Here is a 23,814-nt window from a genome sequence, read left to right on the forward strand (position 1 = left end):
CAAGTAGAAACTCAAACCACTTTCCTCTGGTCTTTTTTGCCCCCACTATAGCCTCCTTCTCCCACTCCAGCTCCGGGTAGGGAGCTGGGCTCCATGGAGTCACACTGGACACCACATTAATGAAACTAACAATTAGAGCTTTCCATAATGCACTCATCTGGTCTTCCATGTCTACTGTCTTCCTGTCCGCTTGTTTTCCCTCTCAGCGCTTTCAATGCCTCCAGAAACCCCTTTCAAAGACTCTATTTTCTTCTGCAATAAAATGCCACAGTTGTGGCAGAAACCCCACCTGAGCAGCAGTCATGGAGTTGGGTAGGGAATGGCAATGTGAAAATGGTCTATCTGTCCACAAGATGGCACTCCTACGTTGTAGTTTAAAGCTTAATAGGCATTTTTGCAATTTTGCAAAACACTGGATAGACTTGGGGTTTCGTGGCTTATGTATAAAGAATTACTATGTTTCAAAGTCTCCCACCTTTGGAACAAAATTTTTCCCCCTTTCTGATATTTTGGTCACAGTTTTGATGCGTGGATGGTTATAACCTAAGAATAAGGGGACAGATATTCTAAGGAGGTGTGGGGGGGGAGGGTGTCCGTGTGCATTCTAGCGTGGGGACTTGAGCGTCCCTCGCTGAACTGTTTGATGATGAAGTTCCAATGAATGGACTCTCAAGGGTGCAGATTATTTGAGGGTAGTGATTAAAAAGTACTGGAGACAGTGCTTTGTATGCCATGTTAATGAATTTGAACTTAATCCTGAGAAACGTGGGTGGTGGATGAAAAATTTTAAGCAGGCAGGTGACTTGATCAGAGAAGTGCCCCCCCAAATTTCACTTTCATGATTTTTGCCATATCTCCATATCACCAATAGTTACTTAACGTTTTTAAACGAACTAACTTTTGTTCTTTTATAAATATATTTTTATGAGGAAACTAATTACAAGCGTTGCCTGTCATCATCAAACAGATAAATATTCAAAAGAAAGTATTCATTCAGGTACCAACTTAAAATCATCTCATGCACCACTAGGTGTAAGCCGGCCACACAAGGGGAAACTCTATTGCATGGTATCAGTTGGGTTGGGGGTGCCCCAGAAAGGCAAAAAATTGGGTGGCGACCAGGTTCTTGGCCGGATCTTAAGTAATAGCCAAAGCCAGTTGTCGGCGTAGAGCAACCCAGACGCAAGCCAGAAAGGTCGTAAGTTTGCCTGTGACTTGTAACGCCCACACCACCAGTCCTTCTGAAACTTTAATGTGCATATTAATCGCCTCAGGATCTTGTAAAAACAAGCAGAAACGCAGACAGCCAAGACCCTACAAAAGCCACCGGTCTCCTAGGAACCGGAAGTCGAGGTCCTCCAGAGAAGGCGTCAGCCCAGAAAACGCCCGTGGAATCCCGGGAAAGGCGCTGTTTCATTGGACAGTCCAGATCGGAAGAATCCAAAGTGGCGGGGGGCAGTTATGATGGACTCTCGTGGATATAGATAGAAGAGGATTACAGACTGGATGTTCAGGCCAAGAAAAGAGCCTAAAAAGCAATATCCTGAATTGTCTTTTGTATATTTGCTTAGGAAATTATGCGTCTCCCTATTCTGCGCCTTGGCGGAATTGGATTGGTCCAACCTACCCCAAGGAGCAGTAGAGCGCGGTTGGTATAGAGAGTCCGCCTCCCGAAGGGGGCGTGGGAAAGTGTTCGCGGGGAAAGCTGGGAAACTCCTGTCCTCCGCCACCATCTTGCTTTCCCTCAATCCGGTAGTGACCGCGGGTCAGAGAAGTCTTGAACCATGAAACTACTAAGCAGAGCCGGGTCCTTCTCGGTGAGCAGAGCTGACGGGCTTGGGGACGGGCTGGGGAGCAGTGTGTCACCAAGGTGATACGAGCCGGAGGTGCTTGGTTTGGGGTTCCGGGCCTCGGGCTTCGGTCTGCCCTTCAGCTGAACCCTGCGGGCCAGCGGGCTGCAGACTGGGTCATGCAGTGGAGGCCCAGCTCGTGCTGTGAGCAGAAGAAACCTAACGCCAGAAAACCTGAAAGGAGGGAGGAGGACTTGAGAACAGAGTTGAAGCGACGCCGTGAAGGCACTTCTGAAGGTCACACCTGCACTTACGCGCCGGAGAAGGAGACCGTGAGACTCAGGGGGAACGGGAGGCCGGTGCAGACCTAGCTGCCCACCCTTACCTTAGCTGCGGCCTCTGCTCCTTGGTTTATCACGGAGCATCAGCGTGTCTGTGAATAAAAGCATAGGAAATGAGCTAATGCAGATATTACGCTTATCAGTGCCTGAAACTTCATTGTTAATTATTACGGTGTCCTGGCAGTATAAGGTGTGCTTTTTCTGGTCTTTCGTTAGAGGATTCTTCCGAGATGGACCGTCCTCAAAAGCTGCTTAATTAAGGCTCCCCCTCCAAGCCCAAATTAAACAAAGCTGTTACTTGGGGAAAACTCTTCAAGTGTCATTGTCATTGTGGAGCAGTGGTTATCAAGAGGAGAAATGGGGAACACTTAAATTTCAGCGAGGGACAGTATGCCCCCAGGGAACCGTTAGTAATGTCTGGAGACATTTTTTGGTTGTATCAACTTGTGGAGAGGGTGCTACTGCCATCTGGAGGCCAGGAGTGCTGCTAAAGAACCTACAATGCACAAAAACGGCCCCCTACAACAAAGAATTTTCCAGCCCAAAATGCCAGTGGTTGAGGACCCCTGCTAGAGGGATATGCAAAAGACCAGACCTGGGAATGGAATTTCACCGTGTTTTATGTTTAAATAGATATACTGTGGGTTATATAAATTTAGGCTGTAATTGTATCGCCTTTCCTGGCATGTCTAGACAAACCAATGATTAACAGCCCTTTCAGGGCAGCCCAATTAGACTAGCAAAGACCCCAAAATTTCCTCCATTCCATTTTCCAATAGGAAAAAGAGGTCAAAGATAACAGTTGAAGAGCATCAAAGTACACAAATTTCAGTAAACTTGAAAATAATTATTTGTTTCTAATTATATTGCTTATTTTACGTGAGAATAAACTTATACATATTGTTATTAAAACAATAATTTAGTAATTGTATGGCAATTACTAGAATAATTGCTGGTTCAAATGGGACAGATAAGACAACAAAGTATCAATGTTGAGGCACATTTGAGTTGAAAGCACCTAAATATCACTTGGGGATGGAACTACGGAATATTCATATTTGAGCTGCTATGCCCATTTATCTTAAAATGTGCATTTTGGAAAATCAAAGGCCAAAATCACAAGTAGGGTTAACTATACCATACCCAGCAAACTAAATTGATGATAATAAAGCAAAGCTAATTGTAATTCATAATTTAAAATACTAACAGCAAGTGACAACCAGCAGCCAACTTAGTACAGCACTGACGCTGAATGCACAACAAACAGCCTCTGGACAGCGCACAGTGAGGCATTCCCAGAGCCTCTGATGGGAGTCCCTGGGAAACTTCAGCAACGCTGGATCTTGGGAGCACATAGTTTTATTTACTCAGCATCTCCACTAGTAACCTCATGAACCTTAATCGTAATCAGAGTGACTTTTATGCCATTGTATATACAATATATATTTGCCAAAAAAAGAACTAAATAAAGTACATTTTGGATCCATTATCTGACATTTAAGAGGACTCTTATCCTACCAGTAGGTGCCTGTTACATATTGAGAATCTGCTGTGGGTGAAGCTACTTGTTAAGATGATAAAAATTTTTATTTAGTCAAAGAAGGTTAAGACCTTGGTTGTGTGGGCTCAGGGTAGCATACAAGAGAGTGACACAGTAGGAAATACTGGGGGTACAGAAGATGTTTGTATACTTTGTCTTTTTTAAAGGTTGCTAAAATGATTAAAGAGATAGTCACTTCAATTGGAAAATAGACTAAAAAGGTGAGACTTGTTGGGCAAACATGGGACGCAATAGTGCTGAAACAATCTGACACTTTTTCAAAAAATATGAAAGCATTAGAACTAGAACCAACCACTTGAAACTTTGATAAGATAATTGAAAGATAAAAGAAAATACAGTGATTCTTTATGCAGTAAAAAAAGGAACATAGAGAATGCAGTATTCTCTATAAAGCACAAAGAAATAGATGTAAAGAATGGCCTGGGTCAGCTGTTGGGTTGTAAGTCCATATTGAGTTATGCAGCTAAAGCCTTCCGTGGACGTGGTTATTGTTCTTTTTTACCCCTGAACACCCTCTGTCACTCGGGTACACTAACATACAATGCTTTATACAAAGCACTGTTCTTGTGAGAAATGTGTGTAACCTGTTTTTTTTGTGTGTGTGTTTAGAGGTTTTATTCCCTCAAAGTTGCCCCCAAAGTGAAAGCCACAGCTGCCCCTGCAGGAGCACCTCCACAGCCTCAGGACCTTGAGGTTAGTCCCACTGAGCTACTCACTGAAATCCGTACATGCCTTACTCTCCTTGGTAATATAAAGACATTAATTATATCTCCACTTTATTTTAAATACAGTTCACCAAATTACCGAATGGTTTAGTGATTGCTTCTTTGGAAAATTATGCTCCTATATCAAGAATTGGTTTGTTCATTAAAGCAGGCAGTAGATATGAGGACTCCAACAATTTAGGAACCTCTCATTTGCTCCGTCTTGCGTCCAGTTTGGTAAGTATCCTCTACTACCTCAGTGTTTGGAAATGCTGTGATATCTTGGTACTAGGAAAAAGAAAAACTAATAGCAATGTCTCTATATTCATTTCCTTGAGCTGCCATACAAAATTATCACAAACCAGATGGTTTAAACAAAAAAAAAGAAATTAGCCTGTCACAGTTCTAAAGGCTAGAAGTCAAAGTCAGGGTGTCTAAGTCAAGGTGTCAGCAGGGCCATGCTCCCTGCTATAGAGAAGAATCCTCCTTGGCCTGTTCCTAGCTTCTGGTGGTTGCCTGCAGTCCTTCCCTGGCTTGCAGCGGTGTCACTCCAGTGTCTGCCTTTGTTGTCACATGGCCTTCCTCCTGTCTGTGTCCAAATTTCCCTCTTATAAGGACACCAGTCATATTGGATGTAGGGCCCATGCTAATCCAGTATGATGTCATCTTAAATATTTATATCTGCAAAGACCTGATTTCCAGATAAAAGTCAGATTCTGGCTAGACATGAATGGGGGGGCGCAGAGGGACACTGTACAATTCCCTAATATAAAATGAGAAACCACAAGATATTTGCCACAGAAAAGCATTAAATTTGTGTCTATATGATTGTTGGTGTTAGAGCATAAGAAATCAGTGAGAAAAAAAAAGTTTTAAGTACCAAAAATTGAAGGAAAACTGCTTGTTTTTCCCATATGCAAGTCTCTTTCAGAATAAACTAATGAATCCAGCAAGCTTGTATTTGACAGTGGAATTTTTACATAAATATGCTTTATCTAAAAATCTATACTTAGGCTTTTTCTTGAGCCTTGTTTTATAATTCTTAACTAAAAAAGATACGCTATTAAAGAAAGTTCCTTTTGAATCTGCTAATGAGAATTATTAGACAGTAGATTTTGATATAGTGTGATGTTTGGTAAACTTGACATTGAAAAACTAAGAAAATCGTGCTTTCTTTTTTCAAGACTACAAAAGGAGCTTCATCCTTCAAAATAACGCGTGGAATTGAAGCAGTTGGTGGTAAATTAAGGTTTGTTAAAGAAGTGTTTAATAATGGGAAATAAATGGTGAAAATGCTAGAAAATATTCAATTATAAGGGAACTTTTCTGTTGTTATGATGGTTGAGGATTTCTTAAACAGAGCACAGGCTAAGCACAGTGACTTGCAACTGTAATCCCAGCACTTGGGGAGGCCAAGACAGGAGGATTGCTTGATCCCAGGAGTTCCAGACTAATCTGGGCAATGTAGTGAGACTCTCTACAAAAAAATTTTTTTAATAGCTGGGTGTGGTGGCACATGCCTGTAGTCCCAGCTACTTGAGAGGCTGAGGCAGGAGACTCCCTTGAGTCCAGGTGTTCAAGGTTGCAGTGAGGTATCATGATGCCACTGCGCTCTAGCCTGGGTAACAGTGAGACCTAGTCTCTTGTAACTGGGTAACTAGCCTGGCTGCCAACTGATGAGGGTGGTGGTTGCTGAAGGTTGGGTTAGCTGTAGCATTTTCTTAAAATCAACAGTGAAGTTTGCCGCATTGACTGACTCCACAGGATTTCTCTGTAGTTTGAGATGCTGTTTCCTAGCATGTTACTTACGGTAAAACTTCTTTCAGAATTGGAGTCAATCCTTCCAAACCTTGCCGCTTCTTTATCAGCTAAGTTTATGTAACATTCTAAATCCTTTGTTGTCATTTCAACAACGTTCACAGCATCTTAACCAGGAGTAGATTACATCTCAAGAAACCACTTTCTTTGCTCATCCATAGAAGCAGCTCCTCATCTGTTCAAGTTTTATCAAGAGATTGATTGTAGCACTTCAGTCACATCTCCAGGCTCCGCTTCTAATTCTCATTCTCTTGCTATTTCCACCACCTCTGCACTTCTTCCACTGAAGTCTTGAACCCCTTAAAGTCATCTGTGAGAGTTGTAATCAACTTCTTCCAAACTTGTATTAATATTGATATTTTTACCTCCTCCCATGAATCATTAATATTCTTAGGCATCCAGAACATGGTGACTCCTTCCCAGAGTGTTTCAGTTTACTTTGCTCAGATCTATCACTGTGGCAGGTATACCCTTATGAAATGTATTTCTTAAATATAAAACTTGAAAGTCAAAGTTACTCACTGATCTATGGGCTGCAGAATAGATGTTGTATTAGCAGGCATGAAAACTTTCATCTCCTTGTACATCTCTGTCAGAGCTCTTGGGTGACCAGGTGCATTGACAATGAGCAATAGTAGGGCAGGGTGGGGTGGCTCATACCTGTAATCCCAGCACTTTTGGAGGCCAAAGTAGGAGGATCACTGAAGGCCAGGAATTTAAGACCACTCTGAGCAAAATAGTGAGATCCCATCTCTACAGAAAAATTTTAAAAATTAGCCAGGCATGGCAGCTTGCGCCTGTAGTCCTAGCTACTCTGGAGGCTGACCCAGGAGGCTTCCTTAAGGTCAGGAGTTCGAAGTTAACAGTGAACTATGATTATGTCATTGCCTTCTAGCCTGGGCAACAGCAAAACCCAGTCTCTTTTAAAAAATTAAAGGCATGCCGGGCGTAGTGGCTCATGCCTTGTAATCGTAGCACTCTGGGAGGCCAAGGTGGGAGGACTGCTTGAGCTCAGGAGTGTGAGACCAGCCTGAACAAGACCAAGACCCCACCTCTGCTAAAAATAGAAAAAATTAGCCAGACATGGTAGCATGCACTGTAGTCCCAGCTACTTAGGAGGCGAGGCAGGATGATCACTTGAGCCCAGGAGTTTGAGGTCGTGGTGAGCTATGATCACGCCACTATACTCCAGCCAGGGTGACAAAGTAAGACCCTGTCTCAAGAGAAAAAAAAGATGAAAAATACAATATCTTCGAAGCATAATGAAGTGAAGCACGGTAAAACAAGATATCCCTGTATATAAGGTGCAAAGAATTACTATTTGGAAAAAGAAAGAACTACAAATCAGGAAAGAAAAAAAAAACAGAGAAAATGGATGGACAAAGAATAGTAACAGGCTATTCCCAGAAGAGGAAGCCAGAAATACTTGTCTTTTCTTGTAATCAACAGTGTGATACCATTTCATACCCGTCAGATTTTTTTATATGTTGTGTGTTAGCAGTGGTAAGGATGATGGAAGATCTCTTATTCTTCTGGTAGGAGTATAAATTGATACAACGACTTAGAAAAGAATCAGGGATTATCTAGTAATATTGAAAAACCCAATGGTTTTTAACCCACACACACAAAGATATTCTTTATCTTTGTAAAGACCAGAAACTATGTAAATGCCCTTCTTTAGGGAAATGGATGAGGTATGATATAATCGTGTGATAGGACTACTACACAGCAGTTAAGGAATGAACTAGATCTATATATCAACATAGCAGAACTTAAAATATTGTGTGAAAAAGCAAGTTTCAAGATTTTTTTAAGGTATGATGCATTATAGTTTTTTAAGCAAAATAATACTGTGTAGTGCTTACGATTATGGTTGTTTCTAGAGTTGGAGAGAAATGAGGGAATTGGCCTGAGAAGGGTACAGAGAGATATCCAACTTTGCCATTTTTTTAAACTGGGTAAAATATATATAACATAAAACTTACCATTTTAAGTGTGTAGTTTAGTGGCATTTAGCAATTATCACCACTATCCATCTCCAGCACTTTTTTATCTTTGCCACCTGAAACTCTATACCCGTTAAACAATGACTCCTCATTCTCCCCTCCCCTCAGCCTCTGGCAACCACCATTCTGTTTTCTCTCTGAATTTGGCTATTCTGGGTACCCCATATAAGCGGAATCTTACTGTCTCTGTCTTTTTGTGCCTGGCTTATTTCACTTAGCATAATGTCCTCAAGGTCCATCTGTGTTATAACATGTGACAGGATTTCATTCGTTTTCAAGGTTGAATTATTCACTACTCTTTAAAAAATATTTTTTAATATTTTTAAATTTTAGTTGGTTAGTATGTGGAGTTTTGTTATATTATTATTTGCACTCTTGTATACTTCTAAAATTTTCTTTCCAAAGGAATTAGTTGAATAAACAAAAGCTTATTCTTCTGCTGCAGATAATTCACTGTAATTTGTTTCCATTTCAGTGTGACTGCAACAAGGGAGAACATGGCTTACACTGTGGAATGCCTGAGGGGTGATGTGTAAGTACCTGCGTGTGTTTCAGACATCTGCTTTTAAAGAAATATTAAGCTGTGCAGTTCTAGCCTTTGTAATGTGTCATTATGACTTCTGACTTTCATTTTAGATTATTATTCATAAACTATGCACGCAAACACCATACTTTCCCAAGGCTTAAAGTTTAATATTGAGAGCCCTACAGTTATGTAGAATCTTGAATGTTGGTTTTAAATCTTTGACATGTGATTCTTTTCCTTATGTTTTCTATAGTGAAATTCTAATGGAGTTCCTGCTCAATGTCACCACAGCACCAGAATTTCGTCGTTGGGAAGTAGCTGCCCTTCACTCTCAGCTAAAGGTTGACAAAGCTGTGGCTTTTCAGAATCCACAGGCTCGTAAGTACATTTCAGATTACATTCAGTTGTTTCTGTAATAAGATACTGGCTTTTTGAGCCAATGGATTTGTAGAAGAAAAAAATTGCTGTAGAAATTTTTTACTACATGGGTTTGAAAATATCTTTCCCAAAAATTTGTTCAGTTATTTAAATACATTATTCTTTTGTTTCTGAACATTTGTATTTTTTATTTTTCATGTCTGATGGTAAGTAAATTGACTGTAGAATCCTAGATATTTTTCCTGTTTCCCCTCCAGAGCTTTTTAGCAATTATTTTGTTTACACTACATCCAGCAGCAGTATATTGTTGCTGCTGCTGCTATTATTATTATTTATTGGTGTATATTACTATTATCATTTATCCAGCTCCCCTTTATTGGGTCCTTCCAAAGTAAGCAACTTTATTTTTTAAAAATAAGAACATTTTTAATGCATATTTTATATTTAAGTAGTGTTTAACTATACAATCTTGATAAGTACACTGGCAAAACAAATCTGTAAACAAGCACTGGTGACTCTCTGGAAGCCATACAACTTCTGGTGGGAGCGGAAATGTGCAGGTAGATAAGAAATAGGTGACCAGCTGCAGGAGCTTGGCATGGGACAGGCGTCCCTCATAATGCAGGTCTGGCAAGTGTCTGGAACATAGTGAGTGGTTGGTTGGTGTTGCTAATGTTGATACTTTGTGTCACAGAGGAGTGTGATCTTTGTTGCTCAGGACTTCTACCAAAGAAACAGAATGGTAAAATTGTAGAAAAAATGACCTATATGTCCATAGTGGCTTCTTCTCCCACTGGTAGCAATGAGGCTCCAGCCCTCATACCTTCTGCCTAAACTGTTATTGTATAGTTTCCTGGCTGGTGTCTCTGCCTCCAGGTTTACATCTTCAGTCCATTACAGTGATCCTGACAGGAAAGTGCTTTAAAGGCTCCTTATCATCTTTGGGATAAAGGCCAAACTCTTTAGCTTAGCATGTATATGGCCTTTCATGATCTGACCCCAACCCACTGCTCTTGTTTTTCATTCTACTCCTCTTCCCCTCCCAGCTTTGATTCCCCTTTGAATGAAACTGTTGTTCTTTATACCTTTGCTTTGTCTGTTTCCTCTGCCTGAAATGCTGTTCCCCAGTCATTTACCTGGGAAACAACCTATTCGTTCTATAAGACTTATCCCAGATTTTACTTCTGTTACTTTGTTCCAGTTCCCACTGCTTTTCCCTTGTGCCCCTGCTGCTCTTTTGACATACTGCTAACATTGCACCATAATACTTTATTTCACGGTTTTTCCTCTTAACATTTTGAGGGTAGGCATTATATGTTACTCATCTCTGTGTTTCCAGCACCTCGCACAGTGCCTGGCATAGGGAGTTTGCCCAGATAATGAGCAAGTGAAGGAAACATACCTTAAGCAAAGGCACTGAAGCAGGAAAGCAAAGCAGGGAAAGCACCTGTAGGAACACCTGAAACAGGAGTAAGTCCAGTTTGACAACATCTGACCCATAAAATCTAGCAATATGACCTAAGACTGACACTTTGATATCTCCTCTTATTCTGACAACTCCCTTATTACATAGAAAGGAAACCTTAGAAATAAGCAAAATTCAGATTAAATGACTTATCTAAGGTCACATGGCAAATTGGTGGCAGAACCATAACTAGATTAATACTTCCCAGAACCCAGGCCATTGTGCTTTCCAGATGATACCAGATGGATTAAAGTTAGAGAAGTGGTTTCCATATGCTTGTGGACTCCAGCATATAGAAACTACTGCCACATAATCTCATTTTTCTCAGCTCATTTGACTGGCAGAATTTCAAGCCCTCTTAATTCTTGAATACCAGAGGATGACTAAATTTGTATAGTCTTGTTGCCTTCTAGGTTTTAAAAATGTTCTTATCTTTACTTAAATTATACTTGAGTAACTGCTTCTTTACTTCTCATACAGATGTCATTGAAAATTTGCATGCTGCAGCTTACCGAAATGCCTTGGCTAATTCCTTGTATTGTCCTGACTATAGGATTGGAAAAGTGACACCAGAGGAGGTACTGATAAAACATACATTTTAAAATGTGCTTGTTTTCATATTAAATTGAACATTGATCTACCATTAGCTAATTTTTCTTTTATATTGTCTAATTTTTAGAAATTCAGCTTGCTTGTTTATCAGCTTTTTTCTTTTTTTTTTATCGTCCTCCTTTATTATAAATCTAATTCATCATCTTTTGGGTTTTTTTAATAATAATAATAGAGGACGGATCTCACTCTTGCTCAGGCTGGTCTCGAACTCTTGAGCTCAAGCAATCCTTTCACCTCAGCATCCCAGAGTGCTAGGATTACAGGCATGAGCCACCACACCTGGCCAATTCATCAGCTTTTTAACAAAAATCCTATATAAACAATTTTTGTATATCTTTTAACTAAAGAAAGTTTTTATGACAAAAGGGACATGATCATTACAGAAAAATCAGAAAATAAGACAAGAAAAATGAAGGTCTGAGCTCCACTTGAACCTAAAAAAAGAAAAAAAGGGAAAATGAAAAGAAAACATCTCACATATCTAAAGGCAGTCATTGTTAATATCTGGTATATTTTCTTCTAGATTCTTTTCTATGTATATGTATGTTTTTTAAACAGTATTTAAATGTTTAAGTATCATAATAAGTTCTTTAACTAAAACTCTAGTCCCTCTGAACACACAGATAAGGCTGAGCCCACTTCCTTACCTCCCTTTCCATCAGCCCTTCACTAGCTCATTCACCTGCAGCACACCAGCCACCTTTCATTGGCAGATTTGCCGTATGTCATGGTCATATATATCTTAGAACTTTGTTTCCAAAACTGGAAGCACTGAATGTTAAATCTGCAAGTGGAGATCCGCATATGATCTGAATTTCCTACTCCTACCACCCATCCACCCCCAAGACAAATTTTATCAAAAGATTTTAGGAGAAAATTTTGGAATTATCAACACTTTCAAAGTATACTTGACTTGGAAATTCAGGGTTTTATTCTCGTTTCATTTCTTATTAGCTGCTACAGAAAACTAAACTGTATGTCCCTTGCTCTTCTCACTTACCAATCAGTAATTTAATGCCTACCATTCATATGGCACTTTTATTTAAAAATTCTAACTCTGACCATCCAACTTGAACAGGCAACAATTCTCATAAGACTAGCCTCTAATGAGTTTTGAAATTTTTCAGAAATCAAATGCACCTTCATGAAGAGGTATGATCTCTGTCAGAATCTGTTTAAGTGAGGGAAAAAAGATGTGTCATCAAGGTAGCTAAAAGACTGTACATAGCAAAACGCCAGGTAGTTAGTTGGCTTTAAATAAAGAGTCTAAGATTTCACATTGAAATCTATAATAGTCTGTAGAGTGAGTCCCAGGAATGGGGGACAGTGACAGTTTTTGTGTTTTAAGCTCTCTAGGTCATTCTGTGATCATCTGGGTTGGAAACCCTGGTATAGACAATGGCTTCGTGGTAGGAAAATCATGCAGATGGGCAAGAGGGTTGTAGTAATATAACTCTGTTGCCCTGTTATAAAATGTTAATAGGGCTTAATTACTATCTGTATAAAGACAAAAAAAAACCTGATGTTCTCCTTAAACCACATTATAATAAAAATCGTAAACTTAGTCCCATTTTTTTCAAGTTCATGCCAGTGTGTGCTGTTTCTTTTCCTTCCTTTTTTTATAACAGTTTTAATGAGTTTTAATAACAGTTTTAATTCACATACCTTACAACCCACCTATTTAAAGTGCACGATTCAGTGGTTTTCATTGTATTCACAGAGTTGTACAACCGAGACCACAATTGAGTTCTAGTTCTTTTAATAAAATTCCTGTGTAATTCAACACTAGTTAGTCCCATATAGTTCATTATAGCAATTTTTAAGGCTTGAGTATTTATTTCCCACCAAACTCTACTTTTATGTTTCTGCAGATTTTTATATTTATGCCATATAAACTAATAAGTGTTTTTAACTTCCTCAGTTACATTACTTCATTCAGAACCATTTTACAAGTGCAAGAATGGCTTTGGTTGGACTTGGTAAGTTGGGCATTACCTGCATGTCAGTTTGCCTCCTTAATAGCAGTCCCTTACACTGTAATTGTATAAGTATAGCATTGAACAAAGTAGTTTTCTATTTACATCAGACAGGCAGCATATGATAGGATTTTAATTGCTAGTCATTTGTTTTGGAAGGCAGAATCCAACATTTAACTTTGCAAGCTATTTGCTTTAAATTCTTCACGGTATTTGCAAAATCTGTGACAAGGGTGAATTTCTCTTGGCCAAGATCTTTTACAAACTATCTTTTAAAAAGACGTACAGCTTAATAGAAAAATAGGCAAAGGGTATGAACAGAGAATTCATGGGGCAAATATATATGTATATATATTAATATGTGTGTGTATTCAGTTATCTTTGTTTTTTAAATTATTTTAAAAGAGAATCAGCCTCACTAATAATTTTCAATTTTTTAATTCATGAGATTGGCAAAAAATTAAAAGATGGACACCACCCAAAATTAAGAGGGGTTTAGATAAGTAGGTACTCTCAAAAATTTCTGGTGAAAATATAAACTAGTACATTTTTGGAGGTCTATTTGAATATATCTGTTAAAATTCAAAATGTTTATACTCTCAGACCCAGCAATTTTAAGAATTTGTCCAACAGAAACACTTTATCAAGTTTACAAAATAGTTGCAGGAGTATATTGTTTGCAATATTTTTTGTTTGTTTGTGAATAACAGCTTTTCTGATTCAAGCAGCAGAGACAGAAAAAGAAAGGGAAAAAAAAGAAAAAGGAAAATAACAGCTTGGGGTATAATTTACATGCCATAAAATTCATCCTTTTAAAGTATACAGTTCTGGTTTTTAGTATATTTAGGGAGTTGTGCAACTATTACCACTGTCTAATTTCAGAACGTTTTTATCATCCCCAAAGAAAACCCATACCCATTAGCAATCACTCCCCATTCTCACCTTCCCCCTGCCTCTGGCATCCACTAATGCACTTTCTGTCTCTATAGATTTGACTATTCTGGACTTTTCATTTAAATGGAGTCATACAACTGGCTTCTTTTACTTAGCATAATATTTTCAAGGTCCAAGGTCCATCCATTATTATAGTATGTATCATTGTTTCATTTCCTTTTGTGGCTGAAAAATACTCTATTACCACATTCTCTTTGTCCATTCATTGGCATTTGGGTTGTTGCCACCTTTGGCTATTGTGGATGTAAACATTCATGTGTAAGTTTTTCTTAGAACACCTATTTTCAATTCTTTTGATAATATACCTAGGAGTAAAGTTGCCAGGACATGTGGTAACTCTCTGTTTAACCATTTGAGGAACTACCAGACTGTTTTCCAAAGTAGGTGTATCATTTTACATTCCTGCCAGCAATGGACAAAGGTTTTAATTTCTCCACATTCTTACTCCACATTCAGCACTTGTCTGTCTTCCTGATTATGGCCATCCTAGTGGGTATAAGGTGGTCATTGATTTGTATTTTCCTAATGACAAATGACATTGAACATGTTTTCATGTGCTTTGGGGGCATTTGTATAACTTCTTTGGAGAAATGTCTGTTCAAATCATTAGCCCATTTTTCAATTGGTTTGTTTGTTTATTGTTGAGTTGTATGGGTTCTATATATATTTGGGATACTAAGCTCTTCTCAGATTTATAATCTGCAAATGTTTTCTTCTATTTCATGGGTTGTCCTTTCACTCTCTTGATAGTGTCCTGTGGTACACAATGCAATGTTGTTTTAATAGCCAACTATTAGAAACATGCTAATTAATGTCCTTCAAGAAGGGATTGATTAAATGATGATACGTCAGTAGAATGTGATTCTTTATAACCAACAAATATTTGATGTAGACTAATCACTTAGAAAGATGCAAATTGCAAAAGACAAGTGAGAAACAATACCAATAGAATGATACCATTTTAAAAATAAAATGAGGATAATATTAATACCTACACAGGAAAAAATTCTAGATTAATAGTATATAGTAAATAGTTTAGGGATAGTAAATAGTTTAGTGATAGTAAACTATAAATGAGTATGTCTGGGACAATAGCATATGGTGGAAAGACTTGTTTTCTTTTCTGTTTATTTCTATAATGTTTCACTTTTATAATCATGTATTTTTTTTTTTTTTTTTTGAGACAGAGTCTCACTCTGTTGCCCAGCTAGAGTGAGTGCCGTGGCGTCAGCCTAGCTCACAGCAACCTCAAACTCCTGGGCTTAAGCGATCCTACTGCCTCAGCCTCCCGAGTAGCTGGGACTATAGGCATGCGCCATCAGCCTGCCGAGTAGCTGGAACTATAGGCATGTGCCACCATGCCCGGCTAATGTTTTTTTTATATATATATTTTTTAGTTGGCCAGATAATTTCTTTCTATTTTTTTTAGTAGAGACGGGGTCTCGCTCTTGCTCAGGCTGGTCTCGAACTCCTGACCTCAAGCAATCCACCCGCCTCGGCCTCCCAAAGTGCTAGGATTACAGGCGTGAGCCACTGCGCCTGGCCTATAATCATGTATTTTTAAAGCAAGGAAAAACCAGATATTTTACAATGGTGTTCTGGAAATTCTGTTTCTAGCTTTTTGTTTCTGTTGAAACAGGTGTGAGTCATCCTACTCTCAAGCAAGTTGCAGAACAGTTTCTCAACATGAGGGGTGGGCTTGGTTTAGCTGGTGCAAAGGCCAGATACCGTGGAGGTAAGCATTTTTTATTCTGTTAGGATTGATTTATCAGAAGGAAATTCCCCCCCAGAACATGTTGAGCGGGGAATAGGCCTGATTATTTACTACCAAACAGTCTCAGAGTCGGATGGCTTGGGTGCTGTATATTAAGCATATGTTTGATTATGTGTGTGTGTTAAGGCAGAATGGCATGGGGAAAGCACAGGGCCACAGAAAAGCTTAATTAGTCTTGGTGGGTTAATACTGTGTTGTAGGGAATACTGAAGAATGAAACCCGTGGTGAGCAAGCCATTTTCTTCTTCACCCTATCCTTACATGGCCCCAGGTGAAATTCGAGAACAGAGTGGAGACAGTCTTGTCCATGCTGCTCTTGTAGCAGAAAGTGCTGCCATAGGAAGTACAGAAGCAAATGCATTTAGCGTTCTTCAGCATGTCCTCGGTGCTGGACCACACGTCAAGAGGGGCGGCAACGCTACCAGCCTTCTATACCAGGCTGTTGCCAAGGGAATTCACCAGCCATTTGATGTGAGTCTGAGGAATTGATATCTCTCCTTTTGTTTTCAAAGCCTCAGTATTTATGATGCAATTCTGATAATTTGCTCTTAATGTTAATCCAGTTTTAAAATTTAAAGCCAACACATAGAAAATCTTTGTACAATTAAAGAGACAGCCAAGCTTGATTTTAGTACCTTAGTGGGTCTGTCAAAAACTTAGTGTCTTTTCAATTATTCTAATATATAATAGGAAGAGGAATTGAATGCTTAGAAAGAAATTTATACTTCAGTTCTCATTGGAATAAAATTTTAGATGATAAACGTTCCCCTATATTCTAACTAGTCAGTCTCTTTTTTTTAAGATTTTTTCCCATCCCTTTCTGTTCCTGTGACTACTTCCTGAATTTCACTACTCTTTATGTTTCCAACCAAGTGGACAAGATACATACTGAGAAATTGTTTACAGACCCATTCCTTTAGTTTGAGATTAAATTTTTAAAAAAATGATGGCATTTAACCATAACAAAAAGTTCGTATTTCTTTAGAAGACACCTTTGTATGACAGTGAAGAAAGTGCTAATGCTTTCAAAGTAATGATACTCGAATCAGGAGACTGTAAAATGTCAACTAACAAAGTATTATATAGTGAGCGAGCATTGTTTGCCGCATGTAATATCCTACATGACCTTCAATAGTATGCCTTGAAAAGGTAACAAATGTACTAAATTATAGTATTGAGCATTGTTCATAATTTTAGCTATAGGACATGGCAAATATAGGTTTATGCTTCGATAAGTCTTTGGTCATTGACACTTAACAGTGCAAATTAAAATCAACTTTTTCGTGTTCTTATTTGTGTTTAATACTTGAATGGTAGTTTTCAAATTTTTTTTTTAGCTGAGGAACCTTTTGTTTAATCTCATAATTTCCCAACTGCAATGCACAATACAAAAATTTAACTTTAAAACGAATTTTGAAGGCTTACTTGACTATGAAACCTTTTGAATCTGTACAGAGCCTCAGGGTTCCCTGGAGCATGATTTGAAAGCAATTATCTTAAATTAGTGCTAAATTAGATTTAGCTGCTGCTTTTTAAATTTCCTCCAGATTTTCTTTCTCGGTTCATTGTCAACTGTTTTCTTTGTGCTTTACTTTTCACCATTGAATGCTACTAATGGTTTTATGTGGCTGGAGTTTAATCCTAATCCAATGACATAATGTAATAGAAATTCCTAGTTGAGAAATTTGGAATGTGAATAGGATAGTCTCAGAATTGTAATTAAACTTCAAGTAATTGAAGTACATTTCTTCATACGTTTTAAGGGGACTGAACCAATGGTTCTCACATTAGGCTTCTGAAACACTTGTTAAAATGCAGGCTCCCAGGCTTCATCCACAGGGATCTGAGTTAGTAAATCTTTTGAAGGAATCTGAAAGTCTATATTTTTAATAACAGCTTCGGTAATTTTTATGTAAATGGTCCACATAAACACTGCTACACACTGTATTAGGCAATCAAGTTCCCCGTCTGTATAATAACAATGTTTGCAAATTAATGTTTTCATTAACCTTTAATCATCAAAGGAAGATGAGAAAATATCCAGCAAAAAGGAAAGTAAACAGTCAGTTTAGAAAGATTTAAATGAAAAAACAGTTAAAACCATTGCAGTTCTGAAAGATAACACTTCAATCTTTGACAGAACTGGTTAAGTGCAATATTAATTAATCTCATTTGCTTATACTGTGAAGGTACAAGTTTTTGTCTAGATAACCTTAGGGAAATTGTACCCTGTTTTCCTGGTGGAATATCATACAGTGAAGTCACTCTATGTTTCAGGTTTCCGCTTTCAATGCCAGTTACTCGGATTCTGGACTCTTCGGGATTTACACTATCTCCCAGGCTGCAGCTGCTGGGGATGTAAGTTGCAAACTCACCAACTCTCACAAATAAGTTTTTTTCCCCACCATTAACATATTTTTAGTTAAAACATGGAATGTTTGAATGCCATGATTTATCAGAACTCTGTATAGTATGATATTGCTGAAGTACATCTGCTGTGGGAAAGCTTAAAATTTTATACTGGTGCTTCCAGGAAAGAGGAAGGAAATGCCTCCTTGGTATTTTGGTTCTGTTTGGACAAATGGCATTGAGTTGGCTCTGAGACATCTAAATTGAGAACCCAGGAGAGGTCAAGGCTAAGATGTATATTTGGGAGTCCTTGATAAGAAAATTGTGCTAAAGTCGGGGTTGTATGAAAGATGGTAGGAGAGGAAAACGAAGCTCGAATTATGGGAAACACCGCCATTTAAGGAGCAAATGACTAAGGCAAATGGCCAAGAAACAGTAAGAAAAAGAAGAGAGAGAAGCTGGTATATTTGGAGACCAAGAAAGAGAAAATCATTAATAACATTTTGATCCACTATGGAATAATATCATTTCTTTAGTTACCACAAAGAGGTCTCATAGTTTTAGCAAACTAGTACATCATTAGTGATCTTATCAGTTTTCACCAGAGTAGTGGAAATGAGCTAAAATTTATGGTGATTAAGGAATGAATGAGAAGTAAGAAATGAAAGGTTGGTGTGGGATGGTGGAGCTTAGACTTGCAAGGAGTAGACTGGTAGTTTTAGGAGAGTTTACATTGAGAGATTAAGTTGGAAGAGAGAGTCATACTAAAAGAGAAGAAATATTGGAGCAGATATAGGAGTTAAGAAATTATAAATGGCTCAAGTCTGAAAAAGCAAGAGCAAGTGGGAGCCAAAGTACAAGTGGACATTTGGAAATAAAGCCTAATGTTAGGGGGAGAAGATGTCAGGAAGATAGGGAAGTACATGCTTGATGAGGTAGGAAGCTGAATTGTGTTTTGAGAGAGAAGGAAGGAAAGTTTAAAGAAAATAATGAGGTTTGGGACAAATGAAGGGCTAGATGGGCATCACCAGCAGGGTAGGTGTCGCCTTGAAATGAGAGATAACGAATTCGTACTACAGTCAGGTCTGGTTTATAATTTTCCTTCATTAGCATTCACTAGTTTACTGGAGAAATGGAGGAGGCAGGTAGTAGGCTTAGTCCCAGGTTGGAATCCAGCAAAGCAGGCGGGTCAGGAGTATGAGGGAATAGCAGGGGAGTCAGGAGCACTGGCAAGAGTGACTGAAGGGACAATTCATGGATCTAGGCTAGCTAGAGAAGTGAAGCCAAGAGGGCCTGAAAAATTGAAAGAAAGTGGGCAGAAGAAGGAGTGAGAGATCTTGATGAAGTGAAACAATAAGGATAGCATGATTAGAGACTGGGATCAGGGGTCTTGGAATTGAGGGTTTCAGAGGCAGGGCAAGTCTAGGTTATGTTCAGGCCTGGGATGTGGCTGTGGAAATGGGCAGCTAAAATGAAGGGGAAACCAAGGTCCTAGAATTTAGATGATTAGAGAGAATAGCAAGTAACAGACCCAGAGTAATAACCAGGGTTGGGATGGGGAAAATCATGGGCCAGGTTTATTAATTTATTTATTCAACAAATATTTACCCAGCACCCAATCACTGGAACTTGATTCCTTCTTGACTCTGGCATTGCAAGTGTGGACAAGCCTTGCAAATTGGGTGTGTATGGATCACTGCTTTCTTAGTGAATAGTGAGAGATGGCAGTGTTAATTGCATGACACTGTGAAAGTCTGGGGAAATTTAAGAGGTGCTTATTCTTTAAAGGTGATTAGAGATCCATGTGTTTGCTCTCCCTTAAAGGAAGAGCCATCCTCTTTAGCCATCCTCTGCCACTTCACTTTTGGAGGAAGCTTGGCTACTTAGAAACTATAAGTTGTACAAACAGCTGCTTTGTGGAACATAGAAAGAATAAGGAACATATAGTGACCACAGAATTCCAGATGGACACTCCTGTTTCTCTGGAACTAACCTTCCATCTTGTGTTTTTGCCTTACTAGAGGAGCATTGGATTGTTGCGGGAGACTGGCACTGACCAAAGATGACCAACTTTTATTTATCTGTCCTAGGTTATCAAGGCTGCCTATAACCAGGTAAAAACAATTGCTCAAGGAAACCTTTCCAATACAGATGTGCAAGCTGCTAAGTAAGTTTCAGTATTAACTGTGTGTTTCATATTTTAGTTATTTGAAAGTTGTATTTTTCTAGTTAGAACAATGTTGTAATATATGCTCATAAGGACTAAGAAGTACAGAAAAGTATTAAAAGGGAAATACACCCATATCCTACAACCTACAGATATAATTGTTAACATTTTGCTTATTTTCTTGACCATGAATTTTTAAACATAATCATTAATATTGTATATACAGATGCTCCTCGATTTACGACAAAGTTACATCCCAACAGACCCATCATAAGTCAAAAATATCCAAAGTAGAAAATGCATATAATATCCGAATAAAACCACCATAAAGTCAAAAAATCATAAGTTGAACCACCATTTATGTCCCAGTGCTCCTCGACTTACTATGGGGTTGTGTCCCAATAAGCCCATTCGTAAAGTTGAAAAATTGTAAGTTGGGGACTGACTGTATACTTTTATATCTTATCATGTTTATTATATTAATGGAAATTTGAAAATTATAAATGAAAAGACAAAAATGATCTGATTCCCTACAAATTATTCCTCTTTTTTAAACATAATGATGTTTCTTTTTATTCAGATTACTAAAACTTGTCTAAACAAGTATTCATTGGTATTGTCAAAATACACTTGTATATTTTCTGCAGTTGGAAAGTATAAACTATAAAGGATATTTTTGTGCTTAAAACATTTTTGGTGCTCACTTTGGCAGCTCACATATTAAAATTGGACCGATACAGAAAAGATTAGCATCGCCCCTATGCAAGGATGATAACACAAATTTGGGCCCACCATATGGTCCATCACTGACTAGTTGTCATTATGCAGTACATGACTGTACTTTGAATTTTGATCTTTTCCTGGGCCAGCAATACATGTGATATTTAACACTTTATTATAAAATAATCTTCATGTTAGATGATTTTGCCCAACTGTAGGCTAATGTAAGTGCTCTGAGTACATTTAAGGTAGGCTAGGCCAAACTATGATGTTCAGTAGTAGGTTAGATGTATTAAATGTGTTTTTGACTTACAGTATTTTCAATTTACTATGGGTCTATCAGGACATAACCCCACCATAAGTTGAGGAACATCTGTATGTCAGTGAATGGCAGCCCTGTCACTGACAGCAAAGAGATCTTCCTCGCTGTGTCAGTGGGCAGCAGAAAGAACATGCCATTGCTACTAGCCAGTGACTTGCAGAGGATCCATATTGTACAACTGGATCCCGAGGCCTTGGGAAACATTAAGAAGCCCTCTGGCTGCCTTGCCCAAATCTGCAGCAGCATACAGACCCACAGATGAGAAGCCGAACTGCAAAGGATGGGCCTTCAGTGGCCACTCTTGGAACCCTGAAGAGATTTCTTCCATTCAAGTTATTGTTTATTATGTTCCAGAGCAGGGAGCAGTGTTTTTCTTGGGGAATTCAGGAAGGGGGAAGACACGCTGCTCCCCCATCAGTTAAATAAAGCTTTGTTGTTCATGTTTCCTCCCACCCCTAAAAAAATTGCCTTGCTCTGTAAAACTAACTCCTGTCTTTTATTGAACAGGAACAAGCTAAAAGCTGGATACCTAATGTCAGTGGAGTCTTCTGAGGGTTTCCTGGATGAGGTTGGGTCCCAGGCTCTAGTTGCTGGTTCTTATGTGCCACCATCCACAGTCCTTCAACAGATTGATTCCGTGGCTAATGCTGATGTCATAAATGTAAGCAAATGAAAACTTATAATTTAGCATCAGAGAACTTAAGCTTAATGATCCAGTTGCAGAAAGAATATATATGTGTCCTCAGGCTGTGTATGCTATTCTTGTGTTTGATACCTGTCTACCTAGTGTGGAGGCAGGAGGGCTCCTTGCCATCGGATCTGCAGGTAGCTTCCTTATCAAATCAAGGGTGTTTGTGTCTTCCTCGTTCAAATAAATTACCATTAGATTAACCCGTTTTGAATTCTTAGAGATCAAGAAGAGTTGAATATTGGCAATTTCATATGATTTCAGCCTAAATAGTAAGGTTTGCTATTTTTCCTCTTCACTGTCAAAAAATAAACTCTGTCTTGCCAATCCTTCACTAATCCAGCATCTCAAGATTTTCTTTACCCTTCTCAGCCTAAGACATTTCTCCTGCTCTTGCTGTTGTTGGTGGTTTTTTTTCTCACATATATTATTTTTCTCTACGAGATCTGAGTTGTTTTGAGGGCAAGGACTATTATACTTCTTCGTGTTCCCTACTATGCCTACCAGGCATATCAACTGCAGAATCAACTCGAAGTCAGTAGGTTTTCCCATTCCTTTCTACATTAAAAAATGCTAATTTGCCTTCCATTGTAGAAGTCTCAACCATCTTCTCACCAACAGGTCTACCTTATGTAGGGACAATAGGGTTAGAAAAAAGAAGATTATTTCAAGATCGTAACCCTGACTGGATTTCCTTTGGCCACTAAGTTCATCATTACTTACTCTTCCAAATGGCTGCCCTCACTTTATATACCATCATTATGGGAGTCCCATCCCAGCTGCCTCCAACACCATTTCTTCTCTATTAAAAAAAAAAGCAGGCCTGAAATAATGTGGGGGTTGCAGCTCTATCTAGACCTGCCTCATGGTAGTACACTAAACCTAAACAACCAGGCTTTGAACTTGAAGTACTGGTGCAAAAAAATACTAGAATATAAAGTTTGACTATTCAGTTAACAATCAATGTATTTGGATTGACCCAGATAGTTTGGCATTGTAATACAGACATGGGAAAGTACAGCCCTGCGGGAAGCCATGCTACCCTGTTTGGCAATGTCGTGAAGTTTTCTTTATCCCCCTTTTAACTGCTGCCCTCTTTTCTAGAGCACTGCTCTTGCTCAGTTAGTTACACAAATGGTGGAACCTTCAGAAAAATAGCAGAGCTTCCTTCCCTTATTGTCACATATTAAAGTAAACACCAGCATCTCGTAGTTAATTTGCACAAGTGGCTATTTATAGAATTGCTGGTTTAGAATGTCCTATACATAAACTCTTGAAATGACAGAATAAATAAGTTTATCCACTTGATGACATTTATTGTTATTTCTATTAACTCTGTCATTTTGTTTGTTTGTTTGTTTGTTTGTTTAAAGGCCGCAAAGAAGTTTGTTTCTGGCCAGAAGTCAATGGCAGCAAGTGGAAATTTGGGACATACACCTTTCGTTGATGAGTTGTAATATCGAAGCACATATTACAGGAGAGAGCTGAACATTCTCTCAGCCCCAAGCAGCAAACATATGAAAGTCAGAAGTCTCTAATATATTTATCTTTTTTTTTTAATGAGGTAAAATACTTTAAAGCATAAATTCTTCCCAGCTGACCTAAAGTCAATAAAGCATTCTGTTTAAATTTTTCTTGCATTTTTCCTAATCAGTTAATCAAC

General features: G+C 38.5%; 1 protein-coding gene and 1 non-coding gene across 2 annotated transcripts; both read left to right on the forward strand.

Annotated features, from left to right (window-relative positions):
- The first annotated feature begins 1,656 nt into the window (after positions 1-1,656).
- Positions 1,657-23,784, forward strand: LOC123632466 (cytochrome b-c1 complex subunit 2, mitochondrial). Its single transcript, XM_045542759.1, has 14 exons — positions 1,657-1,817; positions 4,302-4,385; positions 4,484-4,633; positions 5,581-5,645; positions 8,696-8,752; positions 9,000-9,124; positions 11,070-11,167; positions 13,123-13,180; positions 15,771-15,866; positions 16,177-16,376; positions 18,183-18,263; positions 20,345-20,421; positions 21,971-22,124; positions 23,525-23,784. The coding sequence occupies exons 1-14, from the start codon at positions 1,785-1,787 to the stop codon at positions 23,606-23,608; spliced, it is 1,362 nt and encodes a 453-aa protein (XP_045398715.1). The 5' UTR covers positions 1,657-1,784; the 3' UTR covers positions 23,609-23,784.
- Positions 21,118-21,222, forward strand: LOC123633704. Its single transcript, XR_006733723.1, has one exon. It is a non-coding gene; the product is annotated as a U6 spliceosomal RNA (small nuclear RNA).
- Positions 23,785-23,814: the final 30 nt, after the last annotated feature.

This window comes from Lemur catta, chromosome 2, assembly GCF_020740605.2.
Source record: "Lemur catta isolate mLemCat1 chromosome 2, mLemCat1.pri, whole genome shotgun sequence".
Lineage (NCBI taxonomy): Eukaryota > Metazoa > Chordata > Mammalia > Primates > Lemuridae > Lemur > Lemur catta.

Bases quoted from the DNA above. Each gene is read 5' to 3' on its own strand.
- LOC123632466 (XM_045542759.1), top strand. From the start codon at position 1,785: ATGAAACTACTAAGCAGAGCCGGGTCCTTCTCG. The intron at 4,634-5,580 runs GTAAGTATCCTC...TCTTTTTTCAAG, and splicing joins TCCGTCTTGCGTCCAGTTTG to ACTACAAAAGGAGCTTCATC. The intron at 5,646-8,695 runs GTTTGTTAAAGA...TTTCCATTTCAG, and splicing joins GCAGTTGGTGGTAAATTAAG to TGTGACTGCAACAAGGGAGA.